Source organism: Pipistrellus kuhlii, unplaced genomic scaffold (assembly GCF_014108245.1).
Source record: "Pipistrellus kuhlii isolate mPipKuh1 unplaced genomic scaffold, mPipKuh1.p scaffold_m20_p_11, whole genome shotgun sequence".
Lineage (NCBI taxonomy): Eukaryota > Metazoa > Chordata > Mammalia > Chiroptera > Vespertilionidae > Pipistrellus > Pipistrellus kuhlii.
In genome coordinates, this window is record NW_023425416.1 from 51,709,656 (window position 1) to 51,730,273 (window position 20,618).

At 60.9% G+C, this 20,618-nt stretch overlaps 2 protein-coding genes across 3 annotated transcripts in view; one reads left to right on the forward strand and one right to left on the reverse strand.

The window, feature by feature from the left end:
- Positions 1-15,039, reverse strand: part of INKA1 (inka box actin regulator 1) — a 29,337-nt gene extending 14,298 nt beyond the window's left edge. The window contains exons 1-2 of the mRNA XM_045579587.1: positions 14,656-15,039; positions 7,562-7,573 (exon numbers count right to left, since the gene is read on the reverse strand). Of these exons, the coding sequence (XP_045435543.1) occupies positions 7,562-7,573; positions 14,656-15,024 (381 nt within the window). The 5' untranslated portion in view covers positions 15,025-15,039. The remainder of the gene's footprint in view (positions 1-7,561; positions 7,574-14,655) is intronic.
- On the forward strand, positions 1,515-19,864 carry IP6K1 (inositol hexakisphosphate kinase 1). Of its 2 annotated transcripts, XM_036432267.2 has the most exons (6): positions 1,515-1,714; positions 15,186-15,513; positions 16,244-16,454; positions 17,193-17,374; positions 18,579-18,754; positions 19,197-19,864. In XM_036432267.2, exons 2-6 carry the CDS (start codon positions 15,291-15,293, stop codon positions 19,731-19,733), a joined length of 1,329 nt encoding a protein of 442 aa, XP_036288160.1. In that variant the 5' UTR covers positions 1,515-1,714; positions 15,186-15,290; the 3' UTR covers positions 19,734-19,864. The 2 variants fall into 2 exon arrangements, with proteins under 2 accessions (XP_036288160.1, XP_036288161.1); XM_036432268.2 differs by lacking the exons at positions 1,515-1,714; positions 16,244-16,454 and having other exon boundaries at positions 15,383-15,513.
- The last annotated feature ends 754 nt before the right edge of the window (positions 19,865-20,618 follow it).

Sequence of the window (20,618 nt, forward strand, 5' to 3'; positions counted from 1 at the left end):
TACAGAGCAGAGAACAGGGCCTGGATGGCCGTGGAGGGGTCGCCAGCCCTCTTCTGAGGGGTGTTTCCCATTAAAAAAAATATATTTTTTATTGATTTTTAAATATATATATATTTTATTGATTTCTTACAGAGAGGAAGGGAGGATAGAGAGCTAGAAACATCGATGAGAGAGAAACATCGATCAGCTGCCTCCTGCACACCTCCTACTGGGGATGTCCCCGCAACCAAGGTACATGCCCTTGACCGGAATCGAACCTGGGACCCTTCAGTCTGCAGGCCCGTGCTCTATTCACTGAGCCAAACCGGTTGGGGCTGGTTCCCATTTTTTCTGATGTTTCTTCTGCTCCTTGGCCCTCAGCCCTCCGTGTACTGAGCTGGGCTGCTGCACATGGCCAGGAGCCCCAGCACCCTGCGGGAGGGCCGCCCACTTCCCGCACAGCGGGCATCAGGTGCCAGGAGACTCCACAAGGCTCTGCTGTTTGGTGGGGCTCTCCGCCTTGTGCCCCCACACTCCCTCAATCTCCTCTCCTGTGCCAAGTCTGCGGACTGGCATCCTCTCTGGGGCTGGAAGGCCTCCTTCCTGAGCCAGTTCCGATGCCCCAGGGCGGGAGGGGGGGGCCTTGGGGTGGAAGCCGAGGTGCCCAGTGTGGAGACACAGGTGGAGGTGCTCCCATTAAAGTGAGGGAACTGCGGCTGGCCTGGGAGCAGAAGGCGAGCCGGGCGCTGAGGGCTCTTAAGTCTTCATCTCTAGAGCCGGACGGGCATCCTCCGGTACAGATGGTGCAGCGGGGCCTAAAGCCACGCGCTGGCTGGGCCGGGCACTTGCTGTGCTGTGACGGTGTGACGCTGTGACGGCAGCTGGCCCCTGGCCCCAAGCCGAGCCCAGGTCTCGCAGCTGGCCTCGGGGCCCATCCTGACTTCCCGGAGCTCAGGACGAGATGGTCCAGGGCAGGAAGAGGGAGGCCCACCGGGGCCAGGGCTGTGCGGGGACCTGAGCTCTAGGCCGGAGGGCGACGAGGGCGCGGAAAGGCGCGTTACGCGGCGCCACCACTTGCAGGGGTGGCGTGACCTTGACCCGCTTCCCCTGCACCTCAGTTTCCTCGCCAGGGAATGGGGACAGCAGCGCCTCCCTTCCCGGGTGCGCGGCAGAGGAGAGCAAACAGCACCCGGCGGACATTTCCCAGGCCCAGCGCCGCGTGGCGCGGGGAGACGCGGCCGGGCCAGCACCGGAGCCGGGGACGCAGAGACGCCAAGGGCGCCACGGCCTCGGAGTCACCCGCAACCGCTCCGCCGCCAGCAACCCCGGGAACCGCACGCATGCGCCCCCCGTGCCGTCACAGTCACGTGCCGCGGCGTTCGGCTCCGGCCTCGGGAGGCTGGCTCTGATTGACAGGCGGGCTGGCCTGTCAGCGGGGAGCACTCCCCGGGTGTCGGGCGAAGGGGTTGCTAATTGGGCACAGTCTCGGCCGGGGCGGGTTCTTTGCCGCCCTGGTTACTATGACGCCCGGCCCCCGCCCCCTCGGCTGGCCGCCATCTTGTTGTTGATCCTACCCAGTGGGCAGCGCCGGGAGCTGGACCGAGCGGCCGGTGCGGGGCCGCTGCTGCGGGGCTCGGCTGCCTGCGCTGCCTGCCGGGGGCGGGCCGAGAGCTGGAGGCCCGGCGGGCCCAGCTCCCGCGGGGAGCCGCGGGCGCCCGCTGCCCGGGCCGGGCCGGTGAGTGACAGGACGCGGGCGGAGGGGCCGGCCTGCGGGCCGCGGGGCGGGCAGCGGCGCGGGTGGGAGCGGGCGCGCGCGGGGCTGCATGTCGCACGGCATCTCCTGAGCGCCCGCCGGCGCCCGGAGCCCCGGCGCTGGCGCCCGCCTGCGGCCGCCTCGGGGTGCAGGGCCCCGCGCCCCGCGCTCGGGGGCGGCCGCGGGGAGCGGGAAGCCGGTTTCTTCGCGGAGCCGCGGCGCGGACCCTGCCCGCTGCCTCCGGGCGCGGGGCGCTGCCGGCGGGAACCCCTGGCCCCGGCTCCCACGCCGCTCCCGCGCGGGGTTTGCAGGCGGCTGGAGGCTCAGCCCCGCGCGCCGGGCAGGCCGGTCCGCGGTTCTGCGGGTCCGGGAGGGCGCAGGCCCGCGCCGCCGCCGCCCCCGCCCCCGGGGCTCCGCGCGCCGCTCCCGGAGGCCGCTCCGGGGCCCGCGGTGCACGGCGCCCTGTCCTCTCGCTCCCGCGGGCAGAGGCGACCGCAGCCGGGCTCGCTTCACCTGCGGGAGGGACCCCGCGAGGCGATGGGCCCGGAGGCGGAGGAGGCGTCAGATCAGAAAAGGATGCAGCTGTCCTGGGTTTCGGTCGTTGCGCGCGGTTTGGGATTGCCAAATTAGCTTTAACCGGCCGCTGTGTCCTTCCGGGGAAGCCGGCCCGCGGGCCCTCTGCCCCGAGGTGGGAGGCGGGAGGTGCCGGTGCGGGAGCGCCCTCCTCCCTCCCGGCGGCTCCCGGCCTCCCGCTCGGGCCCCTGCATGTGGCACGGCCGCCGCGAAGCCTGGAGCAATCCTCCGAGCTCCTGGGTCAGGCCCTTGTCACCTTCGGTGTAATTGGTGGGAACCCTCCGGTCTGGAGAGCCTCACTTGGGAAGGCGGGGAGGGGGGTGTGGAGTGGTCTCTTTAGTCTCTTGTTTATTTCATTACCTTCCCTCCACTCATTGTTTGAATGTTGAATGAGTTTTGACCTTGGTGAGACCAGCTCCTTGTGCAGTTCTTTTACATACATACATACATACATATATACATATATACATACATATATATATATATATATATATATATATATATATATATATATTAATGGTTTTCCAGAGGAAGGTGGAGAGAGAGAAACATCAATGATGAAAGAGACTGTTTGGTCGGCTGCCTTGGGCATTTCTTGATAGGAAAGGAAGAGATACTAAACTATTAGAAGCTTCTCAATATTGTCCCAAGCTAACCATCTCCCCTCCTCTGATGCTGTGAGGCAGCCAAGGGTTAAGTGACTGCTGTTTTCTGTTAAAATAACCCAAGTGAGGCTCAGAGCCTGTGAGGGTCTTTCTGAGACATAGCAAGTGACAGACTCTCCCCTTAGTGAGTTTTCAGCACTTTTGCATGTAATTTTAGAGGTTCGAAGACTATTTATTTATTTATTTTTAAACATATTTTTTATTGATTTTTTACAGAGAGGAAGAGAAAGGGACAGAGAGTTAGAAACATCGATGTGAAAGAAACATCCATCAGCTGCCTCCTGCACACCCCCTTCTGGGGATGTGCCCACAACCAAGGTACATGACCTTGACCGGAATCAAACCTGGGACCTTTCAGTCTGCAGGCTGACGCTCTATCCACTGAGCCAAACCGGTTTTGGCTCGAGGGCTCTTTAAATTCCATCGATGGTGTAACCCTATGTTAGAACTGCTGCCCTAAGGAAATCATAGAATCCCCCAGAACTTTTACTGCCCGTGAGAATCTTCACCACCTCCTGAGGATGTAGGATGCCTGGTTGAGCGTGGCATTCCCCGAGTGGCTACGGCGGCTGCAGTGCCGGGATGGTGATCGCCGGCAGGTGAGAATGTCGTTATAACACGGCAGGCGCTCTGCCCATGAAGCTCCTTTGTCTTCCTGTCACTCGCTGGGAAATGTCACCACGTGTAAGTGAGCTCAGACACTGCGCCTGGAGGTGCTGTCTGAAGCGGGAGCCGCTGCTGGTGTGCGGGACCGTCCTGACGGCGCTCAGGACGCTGCTGCCTCCGCCCCCTCAGGGCTGAGCGGCCTAATCCGCTAATCGAACGGTTTACCAGACATTCACACACGTTGGTGATTTTTCTGCACGGGTCACCCGCTGGACCCGCGAGGCCTGCGCCCTCTGGGTGCCCTGTTCCTTCAGCTCATGGCTCTCCCCGGTGCCCAGGTCACGGCTCTCCCCGGTGCCCAGCTCACGGCTCTCCCCGGTGCCCAGCTCACGGCTCTCCCCGGTGCCCAGCTCACGGCTCTCCCCGGTGCCCAGCTCACGGCTCTCCCCGGTGCCCAGCTCACGGCTCTCCCCGGTGCCCAGCTCACGGCTCTCCCCGGTGCCCAGCTCACGGCTCTCCCCGGTGCCCAGCTCACGGCTCTCCCCGGTGCCCAGCTCACGGCTCTCCCCGGTGCCCAGCTCACGGCTCTCCCCGGTGCCCAGCTCACGGCTCTCCCCGGTGCCCAGCTCACGGCTCTCCCCGTGCCCAGCTCACGGCTCTCCCCGGTGCCCAGCTCACGGCTCTTCCCCGGTGCCCAGCTCACGGCTCTCTCACGGCTCTCCCGGGTGCCCAGGTCACGGCCCTCCCCGGGTGCCCAGCTCACAGCTCTCCCCGGGTGCCCAGGTCACGACTCTCCCCGGTGCCCAGCTCACGGCTCTCTCACAGCTCTCCCGGGTGCCCAGGTCACGGCTCTCCCGGGTGCCCCGGTCACGGCTCTCCCCGGGTGCCCAGCTCACGGCTCTCCCCGGGTGCCCAGGTCACGGCTCTCCCCCGGTGCCCAGCTCAGGGCTTCCTGCCTCTGGAACATTCCGCACGCGGCCAGCCCCGGGGACGCCCACTCCCTCCGAACCCAGCGGCCTTGCCCTGTGCGAACAAAATGGATCTGCTCCTTTAAAAGTAGTTTTCTGTTTCCTCTGATGAGTCTTAACCCCCTTACTACAGAGACGGAGTTCTTGTGTCTCTGTGCACCTGCACGTAGTAGAAGACCAAATATTTACGAAAACGTGCGCAATTTATCCCAGTTGGGAATATCCTTCGTAATGCAACAGAACGGAGGGGACCGGCAAGCGGAAGTGGGGGCTTGGGGACCGTGGGACTCCACCCCCTGCCCTGCTTGACATGGGGACAGGGATTTTGGCGGCGATGGGGCGTCCTCACTGCCGAGGACACATCTCAGGAGCGGCTGTGGCGCCCCTCCTACGGTGCCGTGAGCAGGCCCTGGGCGCTGAGATTCTTGGGCTCTTCTGGCCGCTGCGAATGAACATGTCAGCGTCTTTGCTGCTGGCTCTCCCCTGCTGCCCTGAGCCCAGGGCCGGTGGTGGCAGGGCAGGGGAAGCTGCGCAGGGTGCTGTCTCTGGTGTGGGGCGAGGGAGCTTGTCCCCGGGGGTCTACATCATCCATGGCTCCCTTGACTGCAGCAGGGTGCCAGAGTGGATTCTGAGTGAGAAGACAAAGCCTTGGTTTTCTGTGAGGTGATCGGGACGCCCCTGAAGTTGCATTTCGGCAGGAGGCGTTACAGATACGATCTGATGGGTGGCACGTTCACTCGTGCTGGGTCCCTGTTGGGGCTGTTCTGTTGGCATCAGAGGCTGCTCCTGGCCGCGCTGTGCAGTGAGGCTGGGAGCGGCGCGGACCGCTCTCTTTGGGTCTAAAGCTGGACACCAGCAGAGGAGAGCACCTGGAACCCCATAAGGAATCCTGGGCCCGCTGCGATTGAATGAACACTTACAACCAACTCTGTAACCGGGTCAGTCAGGACGGGGTGGGTGAGGCGAAGAGATGGAGCAGAGCCCCCGCGCACAGCTGGAAAACACCCGGCAGCTCTTTAAAGGGTTAAATGCGGAGTGACTGTATGACCCAGCAGTCCACTCCCCGTTACTCCCCAGGAGAGGCAAGCGTGTCCACGCAAACCTGTGTGTGTGTTCATAGCAGCGTGTTCATGGAGCCACAGGGAGAAACGGCTTACATACATGTCAGCTGCTCATGGGAAAAGGAAATGTGGTGTGTACATGAAGTAGAGTAGTATGCAGCAATAAAAAAGAACAGTGCTGACATGCAACATGGGAAAAATCACACTTCAGTGAAAGACACCAAGCACATGGATCACATGCTATGTGAGTGATCATGGGAGTGTCAGAGGAGGCACATTTCTAAACCAGGAAGGAGGCTGGCGGCTGCTCAGGGCTGGGGTGAGGAGGGGAATGTAGCCAATGGTTTGCTCTGAAATTGTAGTGATGGCTGCACATCTTGGGAATCTGCTAAAACAATTAAACTGTACGCTGTAAGCGGGAGGGATTATATCTCCAAGCGGTTATAAAAACATGACTCCATCTAAGTAATATATGCTCACTAATTGTAAAAGAGAACATCTGAGTAACAAGAAATAAAATAAAGGAGCACCCACAACTTCGCTGTTAGTTTCAGTGTATATCCAGGCTTTTTTCCCTGTATAATTTTATAGAAATGGGATTGTGTACATCCTGATGTGTGCCTCTGGCAGTCAGTGCTGATCATAAACATCTGTTGGGTCCTGATGGTCTGCACCCAGGGGCTGGCAGGGAGTGCAGGGAGCAGGGTGAGGGCAGAGGGAGGGTGGGTGCTCGGTGACTGACTAGCATAGACCCTGTCTGAGAGGTCACTGTTGCTCAGGGCCAGCTGTGCTACCAGATCTTGTCTTTCTTTTTAAGAAAACCAGAAATCCAGATTTTTATGTGAAATTTCCCAAATTTTAAAATTGCAGTGAATTAAAATTTGAGCCATTTTAAAAAATACATTTGTATTGATTTCAGAGAGGAAGGGAGGGTTATAGAGAGAAACATCAATGAGGAGAGGGAGTCATTGATTGGCTGCCTCCTGCACAGCCCACACTGGGGACCTAATTCAAAACCAGGGCAGGTGCCCTTGACCAGAATCTGACCTGGAATCCTCCAGTCCACAGGCCGACGCTCTATCTACTGAGCCACACCAGCTAGGGCAAAATTTGATCCATTTCACTGGTCAAAGAAAACTGCTGGAAATGGTAAGGTTTTGACTTGTGTGCATGCTCCCAGCTGAGGTGGGACAAGGTGACTGTTTGCTGTCAGCGTGGTGCCAGAGACAAGTGTCCCTCAGCGATGCATTAGTGCACGGTTCTCCATGATGTGCACTTTCCGTTGGTGAGTTTGCTGCCTGAGTGCGCGCTGCCGGATCTTCCCCAGCGCGGGCTGTGCCCCTTAGCTCCATGCGCGGGCATCGGCCTCGGGGCTGGCGGCTGTGAGGCGGGCATCGTGAGCGGAGCCGGGGAAGACCGTCTGAGCGAAGTGCCTGGGTGCTGTGTGTGTGAGTGTGTATTGGTTGGATGGCGGAAGGGTGGCTGGCGGCTCACGGGAGCAGCCCGAGTCTCCCGCAGGTGCCGCAGGCAGTGCTGCTCATCGGCGTGCGCAGCGGCTCAGGACAGTCCCGGGCGGTGACTGCCTGTCTCGCTGCTTGTGGAGGCTCACGCACCTGGTTGCTGGCTCTCCTCGCTGCTCAGGCCCCTCTGTGTGCGGCCCCGTGGCCGCTGGGCGTTGGTGGTTCTGGGTGTGGCTTTAGGAACCAAGATGCAGTGAGTCCGGCACAGCCGTGTGCGCACGTGTGTCCTCTTCAGCCCGAGCGAGAGGCTGCTCTGCCCAGGCCTGCTCGGCGCGATTCCGGACACGAGCGGGCAGAGGCCTGCGGGCTCGGTGGTTCTGCTCTTCCGCGTGGTCAGGCCCGGCTGCGGTTCCCACCGCAGGTGTCGGTCGGGGGAGCTGGCGGTGCTCCTTGAGGCTGGGAGTGGAGGTAGCAGGGCTGTCGAGTAGACACAGGCTCTGGGGTGCGGGTCTGTTGGCTGTAAAATTGGCTCCGTCCTTGTCGGTGTCTGAACGCCGCTGGCTGACGGGCCGGGGGCCCCTCGGCGTCCGTCAGGCTCACAGACTGCACCTTCCCCCCCACTGAGCAGCTCCCGGACGTGCTCCCTCCTCAGACGTGCTTCCTCCCAGACGTGCTCCCTCCTCAGATGTGCTCCCTCCTCAGATGTGCTCCCTCCTCAGACGTGCTCCCTCCCAGGCGTGCTCCCTCCTCAGACGTGCTCCCTCCTCAGACGTGCTCCTCCTCAGACAAGGCCACGGGGAGCACCGTGTCCAGCCCAGATCCCAGACGTGCTCCCTCCTCAAACGTGCTCCCTCCTCAGACGTGGCCTCAGGGAGCACTGTGTCCGGCCCAGCTCCCGGACGTGCTCCCTCCCGGACGTGCTTCCTCCTCAGACGTGCTCCCTCCCAGACGTGCTCCCTCCTCAGATGTGCTCCCTCCTCAGATGTGCTCCCTCCTCAGACGCGGCTGCAGGGAGCACCGTGTCCGGCCCAGCTCCTCAGACGTGCTCCCCCTCAGACAAGGCCACGGGGAGCACCATGTCCGGCCCAGCTCCCAGATCTGCTCCCTCCTCAGACGTGCTCCCTCCTCAGACGTGCTCCCTCCTCAGATGTGCTCCCTCCTCAGACGTGCTCCCCCTCAGACAAGGCCACGGGGAGCACCGTGTCCAGCCCAGATCCCGGACGTGCTCCCTCCCAGACGTGCTCCCTCCTCAGACGTGCTCCCTCCTCAGACGCGCTCCCTCCTCAGACGCGGCCGCAGGGAGCACCGTGTCCGGCCCAGCTCCTCAGACAAGGCCACGGGGAGCACTGTGTCCGGCCCAGCTCCCAGATCTGCTCCCTCCTCAGACGCGGCCGCGTGAGCACGTGGGGGATGTGACCGTGTAACTCACAATAACTTCACCGCGTGGGCCTCCTGTCTGATGGGGTGTGTGTGTGTGTGTGTGTGTGTGTGTGGAAAGCTAGTGCCGCAGGTGCGGCTGGGGTGCCGGAGGGTGACTTGGGGAGCCGAGAGCAGTGCTTTTGATGGCGAATCTGATCCCTCAACCCCTTCCCGGCGGCAGCTTGCACCCCTGCCTGCTCCGAGCTCTGCCCGCACCGGCCCAGCCTCTGGCTCTGGGGCACCCCTGCCCGCTCCGAGCTCGGCCCGCACCGGCCCAGCCTCTGGCTCTGGGGCACCCCTGCCCGCTCCGAGCTCGGCCCGCACCGGCCCAGCCTCTGGCTCTGGGGCACCCCTGCCCGCTCAGAGCTCGGCCCGCATGGCCCAGCCTCTGGCTCTGGGACGGGGCTCAGTGGCCGCGGCTCCCCGGAGAATGGGGTATCAGATCCTCTTCTACAACTTCCCAAATCTCTTAAATAATTTAATGATTCTTATGAAGCTGCTAAAGTGATATTTCTTGGATGGAAATTAAGGTAGAGGTTTAAATGAATGAAAATTTAATGTGGAAATTAGTTGAAGTGAGAAAATGATTCTTTAAATACTGATGCTTTAGAGGACATTTTATTAAAATTTTGAAGTGTCTATATTTTATAAAGTTCCAGTTTGGGGCGGGAAGGGAACCAATACAGAATATTCCTCTTGCTCTATTGGGATCTTTATTTCCTGGTCTGCATGTTTTTCTCTCGAATATCTAAGTGGATGAGAGAAGGAATCCCCTCTTTATTTTATTTTTCCTTCAACATTTATCCCCCTTTACCCTCTTCCATCTTCACCCCCACCCTGCAGTCACCATCTTATCTGTCCATGATTCTTTCTCCTTTCCTCCACCCCCTGATTGTACCCCGGGGATTTTTTTTAACGGCCCTATGAGACGAGTATAGTCCATTCATTTTACATTTGGGGAAACTGAGAGCGCACCATAGTTAGCACGGGCGGTTTAAAGGGAAGAATGGCTGGCTGGAGGAGGGATTGGGGTGATGGATGGGCGGTGAGAGGGAGAGAACTCCAGATAACAGGAACGCGTCTCTGCAGAGCAGCGCCCCCTCCGGGCTGACCACCTCCAGGAGAGCGGCGGGCGGAGAGGCGCTGGCGCCGCCCAGGCAGGTCCTGGCTCCGGAGCCAGGCGCCCGGGCAGTCGCCTCTGGGCTGAGGGAGCAGCGCCGTCCGGTTTTCCTCCTCCGCTGACATGGGATTTCCTCGGCTCCATCGGTAGAGGTCTGGCTCACCTCGCATCTCCATCTGGTCATGTATTGTTTTTCCTGCGTCATCCGGTTTGTTTTGCTAAACATTTCTAAGGATTTTTGTGTCTTTGTTCACGAAGGATATTGGTCTATAATTTTTTCACTTCTCTCTTTTATGGTAAGTTTCTTTCATAGGTTTGTTATCAGGGCTACCTGAATTCATAAAACAGTTAGAAAGTGTTTTCTCTCTGTTTTCTGGAGTGAGTTCCATTAGTGTAGTTTCTTTAAATGTTTGGGAGAATTCACTAGTGAAGCCACCTGTGTCGGGAGTGCTCTTCGGAAAGATTCTTATAAACTTCGTAGTGGAGAGAGGACTCTTCAGGTTTTACAGTGACCGTGTGCCAGGCTGGGTGCGTGTGTTTCTAGGTGGCTGGCTCATGGCTGTGACAGAATTGTTCATCGGCTGCCTCCTGCACACCCCCCACTGGGGCGGAGCCTGTGCCCTGACCGGGAATTGAACCCTGACCTCATAGGCTGCCGCTCACCCCTGAGTCTGTTCAGTCTTCATGTCTCAGGGGGTCAGGAAAGGTGGTGAGGACAGTGCCACGGAGGAGGTACCGCCAGTTTCCCAGTCACTTAGTGCGCTCCCCGGCCTCAGGCCTCAGGTCCCTGCTGAGCTCGCTTCCCCTCCGCTGAGCGCCTGGATGGAGGGGAGGGGCCGCGTCACCGGCCCGCAGGAGCCTGGGAGGGAGCGCAGGCCTGGCCCCGGCCCCCATCTTTCTTCCCCTGGGGCCGGAGCATCGCTTCCAGTGGGGTCTCCCCTGGACGGGCAGTCTGAGAGGCGTAGGCCAGGATGTTCCCATTCTGAATTATGGCATTTTAGACAGTTTCACTTTTTAAAAAGACTATATGTATATATCCTATATGATAAAAAGCTAATAAGCAAATTGTCCCCTCGGGAGTTGGACCTGCCAGGGGTTTGATTGCTCGCTATGATGTGCTGAACACCAGGGGGTGGCACAGAACGAAAGAAAGCCCTGGCCAGCAGCCACTAGAGATCCTATCTATGCGCAAATTTTGTGCACTGGGCCTCTAGTGTGTGTGCATGCGCGTGTGTGCGTGTGTGCCTGTGTGTGTGTGTGTGTGTAAGCAAGCACGGTTTCTTATTTTTATAAGTCCAGTAAACACAGGAAAGGGTCACTGGATTCCGGCTTTTCTCTTTGTCTAAGCTAGTTCTGTTCTGGCTGCTTCTTGATGGGCTGGCACCCCTGGGGCCTCCAGCCAGCTCCCATCCCTCCTCGCTCCCTGCTTGCTCGCAGCCTGGTGCTCTCAGGAGGATGTCCCTGCCCCTTGGTCCGGGAGAGGACCCAGGAGTCCGAACAGCTCATCTCTTCTCGGGAACACACGGCGGAATGGACCGTTGAGCCTTTCCCGCCTGTTCCCAGCCCCGGTCGCTCTGGGCCTCTGCACAGCCCTGGCTTCTCGGTGAGGCGTGCCGGGCCCTGGTGGGGTGGGAGGGCAGGCTCCAGGCGGCAGCACTTCTTCCTTTGAGAACATCCCTCCTCTCTCCGCTCTCCAAGGAGGAGTGAGCGCACCTGCTGCAGACAGCCGGGCCGCCCGGGAAGGCTAGTCTGCCCCCCGAGCTCCCGACCGGCCCGGCCTCCGGGGAGGAGCCAGCGGGCTCGGCTTCCGGAGGCATCGGCTCTCGCTCATGGGCTTGAGAGCCGCAGTCACCAGCCAACCTTTGGGCCGCACGGGCAGCGGTCCGAGGGGCACCGGCTGGCGACCGCGGCTCTGAGAACAAGCTCCATGGCGTCGTCCTGGCGGCCTGAGTCCGGGACGTGAGGGTCCGCTGGCTTCTCCGTCCGCGGCTGTGTCCCGAAATCGCTTTAAAGACCAGAGCCACAGCCCGGCCCTGGCGTGGTCTCTCCTGTTAGGATGCCTGACCGCCCATTGGGCTCTTTTTCTGCCAGTGATTTTGCTATTTTGACCTTGGATTAAATCAGAGAGTAAAAACAAACTGAAGCCGAAACCGGTTTGGCTCAGTGGATAGAGCGTTGGTCTGCGGACTGAAAGGTCCCAGGTTCGATTCCGGTCAAGAGCATGTACCTAGGTTGTGGGCACATACCCAGTAGGGGGTGTGCAAGAGGCAGCTGGTCGATGTTTCTCTCTCATCGACGTTTCTAGCTCTCTATCTCTCTCCCTTCCTCTCTGTAAAAAATTAATAAAATATATTTAAAAAAAAACCACCCAAAAACTGAAGTTACATTGTTGCCAGAATTTTACTCAGCATTCCTGACTAATTAAGTGTAAATTAAAATTTTAAAAGACAGATACATTTTGTCTGATTTTCAAAGGGCATGATACTGTTACGCTTTTAGCGCTTAAGTGGATGTGTTTAACTTCAAAGAGGTAGTAAAGTATTGAGTTACTGTTTCTTTTTAAAAATATATTTTATTGGTTTTTACAGAGAGGAAGGGAAAGGGATAGAGTTAGAAACATCAGTGAGAGAGAAACATCTATCAGCTGCCTCCTGCACACCTCCTACTGGGGATGTGCCCACAACCAAGGTACATGCCCTTGACTGGAATCGAACCTGGGACCCTTCAGTCCGCAGGCCCATGCTCTATCCACTGAGCCACACCGGTCAAGGCCTTACGTTTTCAAACATAGCTGTGGAGTGAGAAGGCAGCAGGACGCTTCCCTTTCTTAAAAGATTGCAATCAAACTCACGTGGTTGATGTGAGTTATAGGAATACGTTGGCCACCGAGTTTGGGCTTCTAACCAGACTTCTTCGAGTGCGTGTCTGCGCTGCATGTGCGTGCGTCCGAGCCGTCTGCCTGAGGCCCGGGCCGGCCCCCTGAGGCCCGGGCCGGCCAGGTGTGTCTTGTGGGGAGCGGACGTCCTCCTCGCGCTAAAATAGCCCGGCCTTGTTCGCGCTCGGGTCTCCTTGCAGCCGCTCGCCACGGGGCTTCTGCTCACGGCCGCTTTCTGGGCTCCCCCGTTAATCAGAACAGCAGACTCACTGTGCTTCTGGTTGAGTTGAGTTTGTTGGTGTGGTTCTCCCTCATTGAGATGACCTGTCTGCCTGCTCCCCGTGCTCCCGTGTCGTCAGCAACACGCTCTGAGCCGCCCAGAGGCTTCTCCGCGTCGCTCGGCGGCTGCTCTTGTCCAGGCCGTCACAGCCTCTCTCCTTCCTGACCAGCGTGTGTGAGTCCAGCTGCAGGGAGTCCTTTTCCTTGTTGCTTTGGGCTTCCTGCTGTGGCCAGCAGGCCTTGTCCTCTGGACAGCCCCTCTGTTGTGGTCTCGGCCCCGGATTAGACTGTGAACAGTTTTATTTACAAGCCTAATGGGAGAAAAGGGACAGGAAGAACACTCGCAAACACTTTTCCGAGTGTTACACACTGTACCAACGCGCACACACATTGTCCAGCTGTTTCAGTGTGTGGCTACCATGTGCCGGGCACTGCTCCACCGTTTAGGATGATACCTACTGACCTAAACAGTCTTTCCTTCATGGAATTGACATCATAATAAAAGTAAACACAGACGTTATTGATAAATAAAATACGTGCTATGTCAGAGGAGGGTAAGTACCGCGAAAAGGAGGAAGAAGTAGAGCAGACGGAGGGGGACGGAAGCCCATGTGGGTTTGCAGTTCAAAGAGGAAGACGTGGAGCCGATGCTTGCTCTTAGGCTCTGGCAGGCAGCAGCTGAGCCAGCCGTGTGGGTACTGGGGGAAGGATGCCAGGCAGAGGGAAGGCGGGTGCAAAGGCCATCGGGGCCAAGTGTGCCCAGGTGCCAGCCGCTGTTACCAGCGGGGTGCTGAGCAGTGGGCAGAGGCTGGGGAACCAGACGGAGAGGACGGGTGGGAGGATCAATCTCGTGGGGTCTCGCAGGCTCTGGTGAGGGACGGGCAGACGTGGGCTGAGGTGGTGGATGGCAGGCTGTGAGCAGTCACATGCTCCGCCCGGTCCCCGTGCTGCCGTGCTGGCCTGGGGCTGGTTGTGGGCAGCAGGGGGAGTCTGGAGAAGTGGCACCAGGTAGGCTTTCCTTTGCCAGCACAGACGCTGAGAACAGGATGAAGTGGGGTTTTTACGAAGTTACGTGATTGCAGTGCCTGGACCCAGTAGTGGTTCCTGTGCCCTGAGTATAAGACGTGGTCCAGCCCTTCCTGCGCCGCGAGGCCCTTCCCGCCACGGTGTGCTTCCCCGCCGGGCCTCTGCGGCTGGTTCATCCCAGCTCGCCGCCGCTTAGACTCGCTCGTCCGGAGGAGAGGCAGGGTGGCGCGGTGGTGGTGCCAGGCGAGGGCCGTGCGTGCTGGTGAGAGCGGCACAGGCTGCCTTCGGGGCCTCGCGGGCGCGGTGTGTTTGTGAGGGCAGGGCGGTGGGACGTGGTTTCCTGGCCGCTCCGGGGGGAGACAGTTCGCAGCAGTATGTAGCCCGTCTGCACATCAGTATGAGTGTCAGGAAAAGAGGACGGATTTGACTCTTGCAGGTAAAACCATGTTCCTGCTCCACAAACACTTTATTCTCTAGTTTCCTTTTCAGTGTAGTCTTGCCGGTACCTTCCTAGCTTTAAAAATATATTCAGGCCCTGGCTGAGGTGGCTCAGTGGATAGAGCATCTGCCTGCGGACTGGAAGGTCCCAGGTTTGATTCCAGCCAAGGGCACAGGCTGGGGTTGCGGGCTCGATCTCCAGTAGGGGGCGTGCAGGAGGCAGCCGATCCATGATTCTCATCATTGATGTTTCTACCTCTCTCCCGCACCCTTCCTCTCTGAAATCAATGAGAACATGTGTTTTTTAAAATAATAAAAACACATTCAGCAGTAAGGAAGGTGCCCGCTGCTCTAACCTGCTTGAGAGAAAGTAGACGTTATGAGGAGGGTCTTGGGAGACGAGCTGCCCCCTGCCCCCGGCTGGTGTGGTCAGCGGGAGGAGGGCCGGAGGGGCTGGGCCCAGGCCGGACTCGGTGAGATCTGAGGCCGAGTCCTGGGGAGAAGCGGGCCGTGCTTCTGACCCGCAGAAGCAGGGAGCAGGGAGCCGGGAACCGTGTGACCTGCTCGCTCGGGAGAAGCCCGCCCTCGGAGTCGGGGGCCTTCCCAGTGCTGGCCATGGGTGGGGGCTGGGGGGGGCGGTCTGAACGGAAGGAGCTCGTGTTGCTTCTGGGTTTGTGCTGAACGTGTCTGAACGGACGGGGCAGCTGCTTTCCTGGCGGCTGAAACAGACCGCAGCTCTGAGTCCAAATCTTTCGAGAGCCTGGAGGGGGCCTGAGGCTGGCAAAGGGGGAGGAGGTGGCATTTGCGGCGGGGGAGACCAGCACTGCACCTCCACCAGAGGTCACCGGCTGTCCCCACGCACCGCAGGCCCGGCCCTGACCCGAGCAGACACGCAGGGACTCGCTCGTGTCCGTGTCCGTGTCCGTGTCCGGCCTGACTCCCCTCCCGCCCTTCTCCTCGCAGACGCTGACCTGCGCTCCGCGCCCGCCCGCAGGGCCTCCGCCCAGCTCCCCTGCGGTGGCCCATGAGCTGCACCCTCTGCCCCCGGCGCGGCGGGCCCCCAACGCGATGTGTGTTTGTGGAGCCATGGAAGTGGGACAGTACGGCAAGAGTGCGGGCCTGGCCGGCGACCGCGGGGTGCTCCTGGAGCCCTTCATCCACCAGGTGGGCGGCCACAGCAGCATGATGCGCTACGACGACCACACGGTGTGCAAGCCGCTCATCTCCCGCGAGCAGCGCTTCTACGAGTCCCTCCCGCCCGAGATGAAGGAGTTCACCCCGGAGTACAAAGGTGAGCGAGGCCCTGCCGCCCGGGGCGGGGGGGCAGATCCGACCCCAGAGCATCGGCGAGCCTGTGGGTGTCGGGCTCATCGAGGCGCCCGGAGGAGGGAGGGGTGCTTCCCGGTGCGGTGGGAGGCGCGGGGCCCTGGCCTGTCTGCTGCCGAGCGCACTGAGGACTCAGGACCCACTCTGGCCCCTTCTGGGGACTTGCTGAGGACGGGCTCCAGCGGGAGCCAGCCAGGCCTGGGAGACGTAGAGAGGATTGTAGACAGGATGTTGTCACCCGGCGAGGGCTCAAGGTGTTGACCTATGAACCAGGAAGTCGAGTTTCAATTCCTGGTCAGGGCACAGGCCCGGGTGGTGGGCTCCATCCCCAGGCAGGGGCTGGGGGGCAGGAGGGGGCTGCAGGAGGCAGCTGATCAGTGATTCTCATCACTGATATTCTAGCTCGCTCTCCCCTCCCTTCCTCTCTGAAGTCAATAAAAGTTATATTTTTAAAAATAAAATAAGTCTGTAGAAGGTAGGTGATGTCGGGTGCAGGTGTCACCGAGGGGCACCTCTCTGAGGGGCACAGAGTAAGAGCGACCCAGGGTCAGGGAGCAGCGCCGGGAGGCGGCTGGAAGCTGCTCTGGAGAGACGGCGCCACTGGGTCCCGCTGGCCGCGGCTCCGGGCGGGCTGTGCCAAGCGCCGCGCCAGCCGTCCGTGCGGCCTTTGTTGACGGGCTGCCTGTTTCCAACAGGAGTGGTGTCCGTCTGCTTTGAGGGGGACAGTGACGGTTACATCAACTTAGTGGCCTACCCTTACGTGGAGAGCGAGGTGGTGGAGCAGGACGACACGCCGGAGCGGGAGCAGCCGCGGCGCAAGCACTCCCGCCGCAGCCTGCACCGGTCCGGCAGCGGCAGCGACCACAAGGAGGAGAAGGCCGGCCTGCCCTTCGAGCCCACCGAGAGGTAGGGCGGGCAGCGCCCACTCCGCGGCAGGTCCCGTGGGGGCAGTGGCTGTTGGTCTTGGGTCACCATGCAGGGCGACCTGTCCCGGGTGTGACTCATCGGGAGACTCGGAGGTGCCGTCTGGTGGCAGAGGCAGCTTCGTGGCTCTGAAAGGGGATCGCAGAAAGGCACTGCCAGTGGCCTCGGCTGTGCCCCCCAGAAAAAGGGCTTTCGTCATTGAGGGGCTGGCGGGCTCCCCGCTTCGGTTAAAGGACCAGATCTGTGCCGGCGCCACCCTGTTGGGGTCGTCAGCAGCTCAGGAGAGGACAGTGATGCTGACATCGCCGTAGCCACTGCTGCCACCGCGCTCTGCCATTGCCAGGACTGCCTCTGGCTGCCCGCGTGGCAGTGCGGGGGCACACCTGCCGTCACTCCCAGCAAAGCCTGTGTGAGGCTGTGGTCACCGGTTATGTGCGCCTGACTGCCTGGAGCAGGGGTCTTCAAACTACGGCCCGCGGGCCACATGCGGCCCGCAGAGGAGTCTGATCCGGCCCGCCAGGTTTTTTGGGCAGTGAGCGCAGCCGAGGTGTTACAGTAGGAATTAGTAGTTCATATAGTCCGGCCCTCCAGCTCTCTGAGGGACCGTGATCTGGCCCCCACTTTAAAAAGTTTGAGGACCCCTGGCCTGGAGGAAGGGAGCGCCTCCCTCGCTGGCAGCTGCTCCCCCGCCCGGGCAGTGACACTGTCTGCTCTCCTCAGCTCCCAGGAGGCCAAGAGCCCGAAGGTGGAACTGCACAGCCACTCGGACGTCCCTTTCCAGATGCTGGACAGCAACAGCGGCCTGAGCTCCGAGAAGATCAGCCACAACCCCTGGAGCCTGCGCTGCCACAAGCAGCAGCTGAGCCGCATGCGCTCCGAGTCCAAGGACCGGAAGCTCTACAGTATCCTTGTGCCGCTGCCCTCAGGCCACGGCCTGACCTCCTGCTGGGTCCCCCTCCCTCCCATGGCCGCAGCCTCCTCGCTGCAGAGCACACTGCCTTCTGCTTCCGGCCGGGAAGACCGACCTCCACTCCCTCCCTGGAGCACTGAGCAGCGCCCCCGGGGTGAGGGCTTGTGCGCGGCCGGCCGGCGGGGTTCGCTGGCGATGTGGGCAGACGACAGGCGTCCAGGCCCGGCGCCGGGAGCAGAAGGCCTGGGGGCACCAGGGGTGCGTTTTATGTGCACAGCCCGCGGCTTCGAGGTTCAGTCAGAAAACGCCTGAGAGCTTTAACCCGCTTCTTCCCGGGCTCCTGCTGGGAGAGTGAGCCGGTTTCTCACCTCTCTGCTGGTGAGGCCGGTCTCCTTAGGTCTCAGGCCCCTCGAGGCCCTGGCGGCCGGGCGGGGTGCGGCTGGCTTCCTGGCGGTGCAGGGTGTGTGTGAGCCTGCAGAGTCCCCATTAGCTGTGTGTGCCTGTGAGCCACATCCACAGATGAGTATCGGTGGCTTTGGTGAGTGTTCCTCCCGAGTAGGAGTGGCGTTGTGTGACACTGCAGGACGGAGGCGCTTCGAAGACCTTTTGCTAAGTGACAGCCAGACACGGGATGGGGCTGTGACTGCACATGGGGGACCTGGAGCAGGCAGGCTGGAGGCCAGGGGGTAGTGGGACCAGGGCTGGGGGGATAGGGGGGTGTGACGGTGCTGCTGCTTCTGGGTGCGGTCTGGGAGGTGGTGGAAATGGCTGGCACAGTAACGTGACTGCTGAAGGCCGCTGAGCGCACTCCTAAAATACAGCAGCCAATGGTATGCCTATGCATTTCACCACTTTTGTCTCACCCCAGGATATTGTGCCATTTTTGTCTCACCCCAGGATATTGCCCCCAGTGATGTTGAGAGAGTGGAAGGGAGGGAAGGGGAGAGAGAAAGAGAGAGATCAATTGGTTGCCTCCCACACACCCCCCTGCTGTGGCCGGGGATGGAACCTGCGGCCCAGGGCCTTGCCCTTGACCAGAAATCAATCCTGAGAGCCTTTGGTGCGCGGGCCACGCTCTGCCCCGGAGCCACACTGGCCAGGGCGTGAGCTGTTGGGTGAGAGAGAAGCCGGTGCTGTGGCGTCCCCGTGAGCTGGGAGGTGCCTGCGGCTGTGTGGTTCCCTTGACTTGGGCGCAGAGTTCCTGCTGCTGGAGAACGTGGTGCACCACTTCAAGTGCCCATGCGTGCTGGACCTGAAGATGGGCACCCGGCAGCACGGCGACGACGCGTCCGCTGAGAAGGCTGCCCGGCAGATGCGCAAGTGCGAGCAGAGCACGTCGGCCTCGCTGGGCGTCAGGGTCTGTGGCATGCAGGTGAGAGCCAGGCGCCGCCGCCAGCCCACGGGGCCCCGCCCGCCGCTCCCCAGGCCAGGCGTCCTCCGGCCGCGGGTGAGCCTCCCGCGTGCATGTTCCCCGGCCTCTGTCCGTGTCTGTGACTCTGGTCCGGCTCCAGGTACCGAGCTGCCGGGAGAGCCTGTTTCCGTGACATTGGGGCAAGTAAGACTTGTCTGTCAGGCTCCCAGTGGGAGTCCAGCTGGTCGCAGGGCAGCTGGAAAAGGACGTCAGTGATGGCGGAGGACTCGCAGGCCGGGCGCCTCCCGCCGTCCTGCGGGGAGCTTCGGGCGCACTGGTCCCGCCTCCGGGCGGGGTTAGCGGAAAAGCTCGGCGTGGTCAGTGCTTTCCAGACGGCGCCTGCCCAGGGCACCGAGGCCACAGACGCCCCGGCACTCACGCTTGTCTGTCTCCGGGGTTTCAGGTGTACCAGCTGGACACGGGGCATTACCTCTGCAGGAACAAGTACTATGGCCGGGGGCTCTCCATCGAAGGCTTCCGCAACGCCCTCTACCAGTACCTGCACAACGGCCTGGACCTGCGGCGCGACCTCTTTGAGCCCATCCTGAGCAAACTGCGGGGCCTGAAGGCCGTGCTGGAGCGGCAGGCCTCCTACCGCTTCTACTCCAGCTCCCTGCTCGTCATCTACGACGGCAAGGAGTGCTGGCCCGAGGCCAGCCTGGACCGCCGCGCCGAGATGCGTCTCAAGAGCCTGGACCCGGGGCCGCCCGAGGTGGGGCCGCCCTGCTGCCCTAGCACCAGCCCGGGCAGCCCCAGCAGCACCAGCCTCGAGAGCGTGTCCTCCCCCAAGGTGGACGTCCGCATGATCGACTTTGCACACAGCACATTCAAGGGCTTCCGGGACGACCCCACCGTGCACGACGGGCCCGACCGAGGCTACGTGTTCGGCCTGGAGAACCTCATCAGCATCATGGAGCAGATGCGGGACGAGAACCAGTAGGCCCGCGCGGCCCAGACCCCTCCCTCTCCACCCGCAGGCAGGGACCATTGATCTGAACTCGCCGTGAGGACACACAGACTTGCTTTTAAAGGGTTATATTTCTCTTGGGTATAAACTAAAAGAAATGTTTTTAGCTGTAGCCTGGCATCCATATATATAACCTAGAGGAGAGCAGAGCACACGTCCTCAGCCAGGCTCGGCTGCTCGGCAGCTGCGCCTGCTGTGTCCAGGCTGACTCAGTGGAGGGGCCCCTGGGGGGCTGGCCGCAGGAACAGGGTGCCCTGGACATTGGTTTCTCTTGCCGAGGTTTTTGGGGCCTGTCGCTGCAGGGCCCCTCCATGCCCATTCACCCTTCATTCCTCGGAAGTAGAGGGATTGGGTGCCCATTTCTAGGGGCATGTACCCTAGTGTTATGGTGTCAGCCGCTCTGACGCTGCCAGGGCACTACAAGGCCAGCTGTGCACAGCTGGGCCCTCCTCCGTTCTGTTCTTGGCTGAGGCTGGATTCCGAATCTGGGCTGAAGCCGGCTGGGGCTGAGGGCTGGGGGCTGGGGGCTGGCCCTGGGATTCCCAGGCACTCTGGCTCCTGGGCCTGCTGCTCTCCCTGCCTGCACACCCCAGCCAGCCTTTCTCACCCAGATCCCTGCCTAAGGAGGGCCCCCCTTGTCCCGCTGAAAGGGGCCTGCTCCATCTGCCGAAGAGCCTGCTGTCTGTCCCACCAGGCCTCGGGGCCTCTGGCGGCTCTAGCTAAGATGGTGTCCGCAGTTCTCGGGCATGGGCAGCTGTGCTGCTCTGGATGGGCTGCCGCTCGCAGGCTCGGGCTGTGGTCCCTCGGGGTCTCGCTTCCCTAGCCAAGCTCCAGGCAGCAGCCCCGTGAGGAGCTCTG

What these genes read in the sequence shown, in the direction of transcription:
- IP6K1 (XM_036432267.2), top strand. Translation starts at nt 15,291, where the DNA reads ATGTGTGTTTGTGGAGCCATGGAAGTGGGACAGTACGGCAAGAGTGCG. An exon ending in GTTCACCCCGGAGTACAAAG is followed by an intron (nt 15,514 to 16,243) that starts GTGAGCGAGGCC and finishes TGTTTCCAACAG; the next exon opens with GAGTGGTGTCCGTCTGCTTT. An exon ending in CAAGGACCGGAAGCTCTACA is followed by an intron (nt 17,375 to 18,578) that starts GTATCCTTGTGC and finishes ACTTGGGCGCAG; the next exon opens with AGTTCCTGCTGCTGGAGAAC.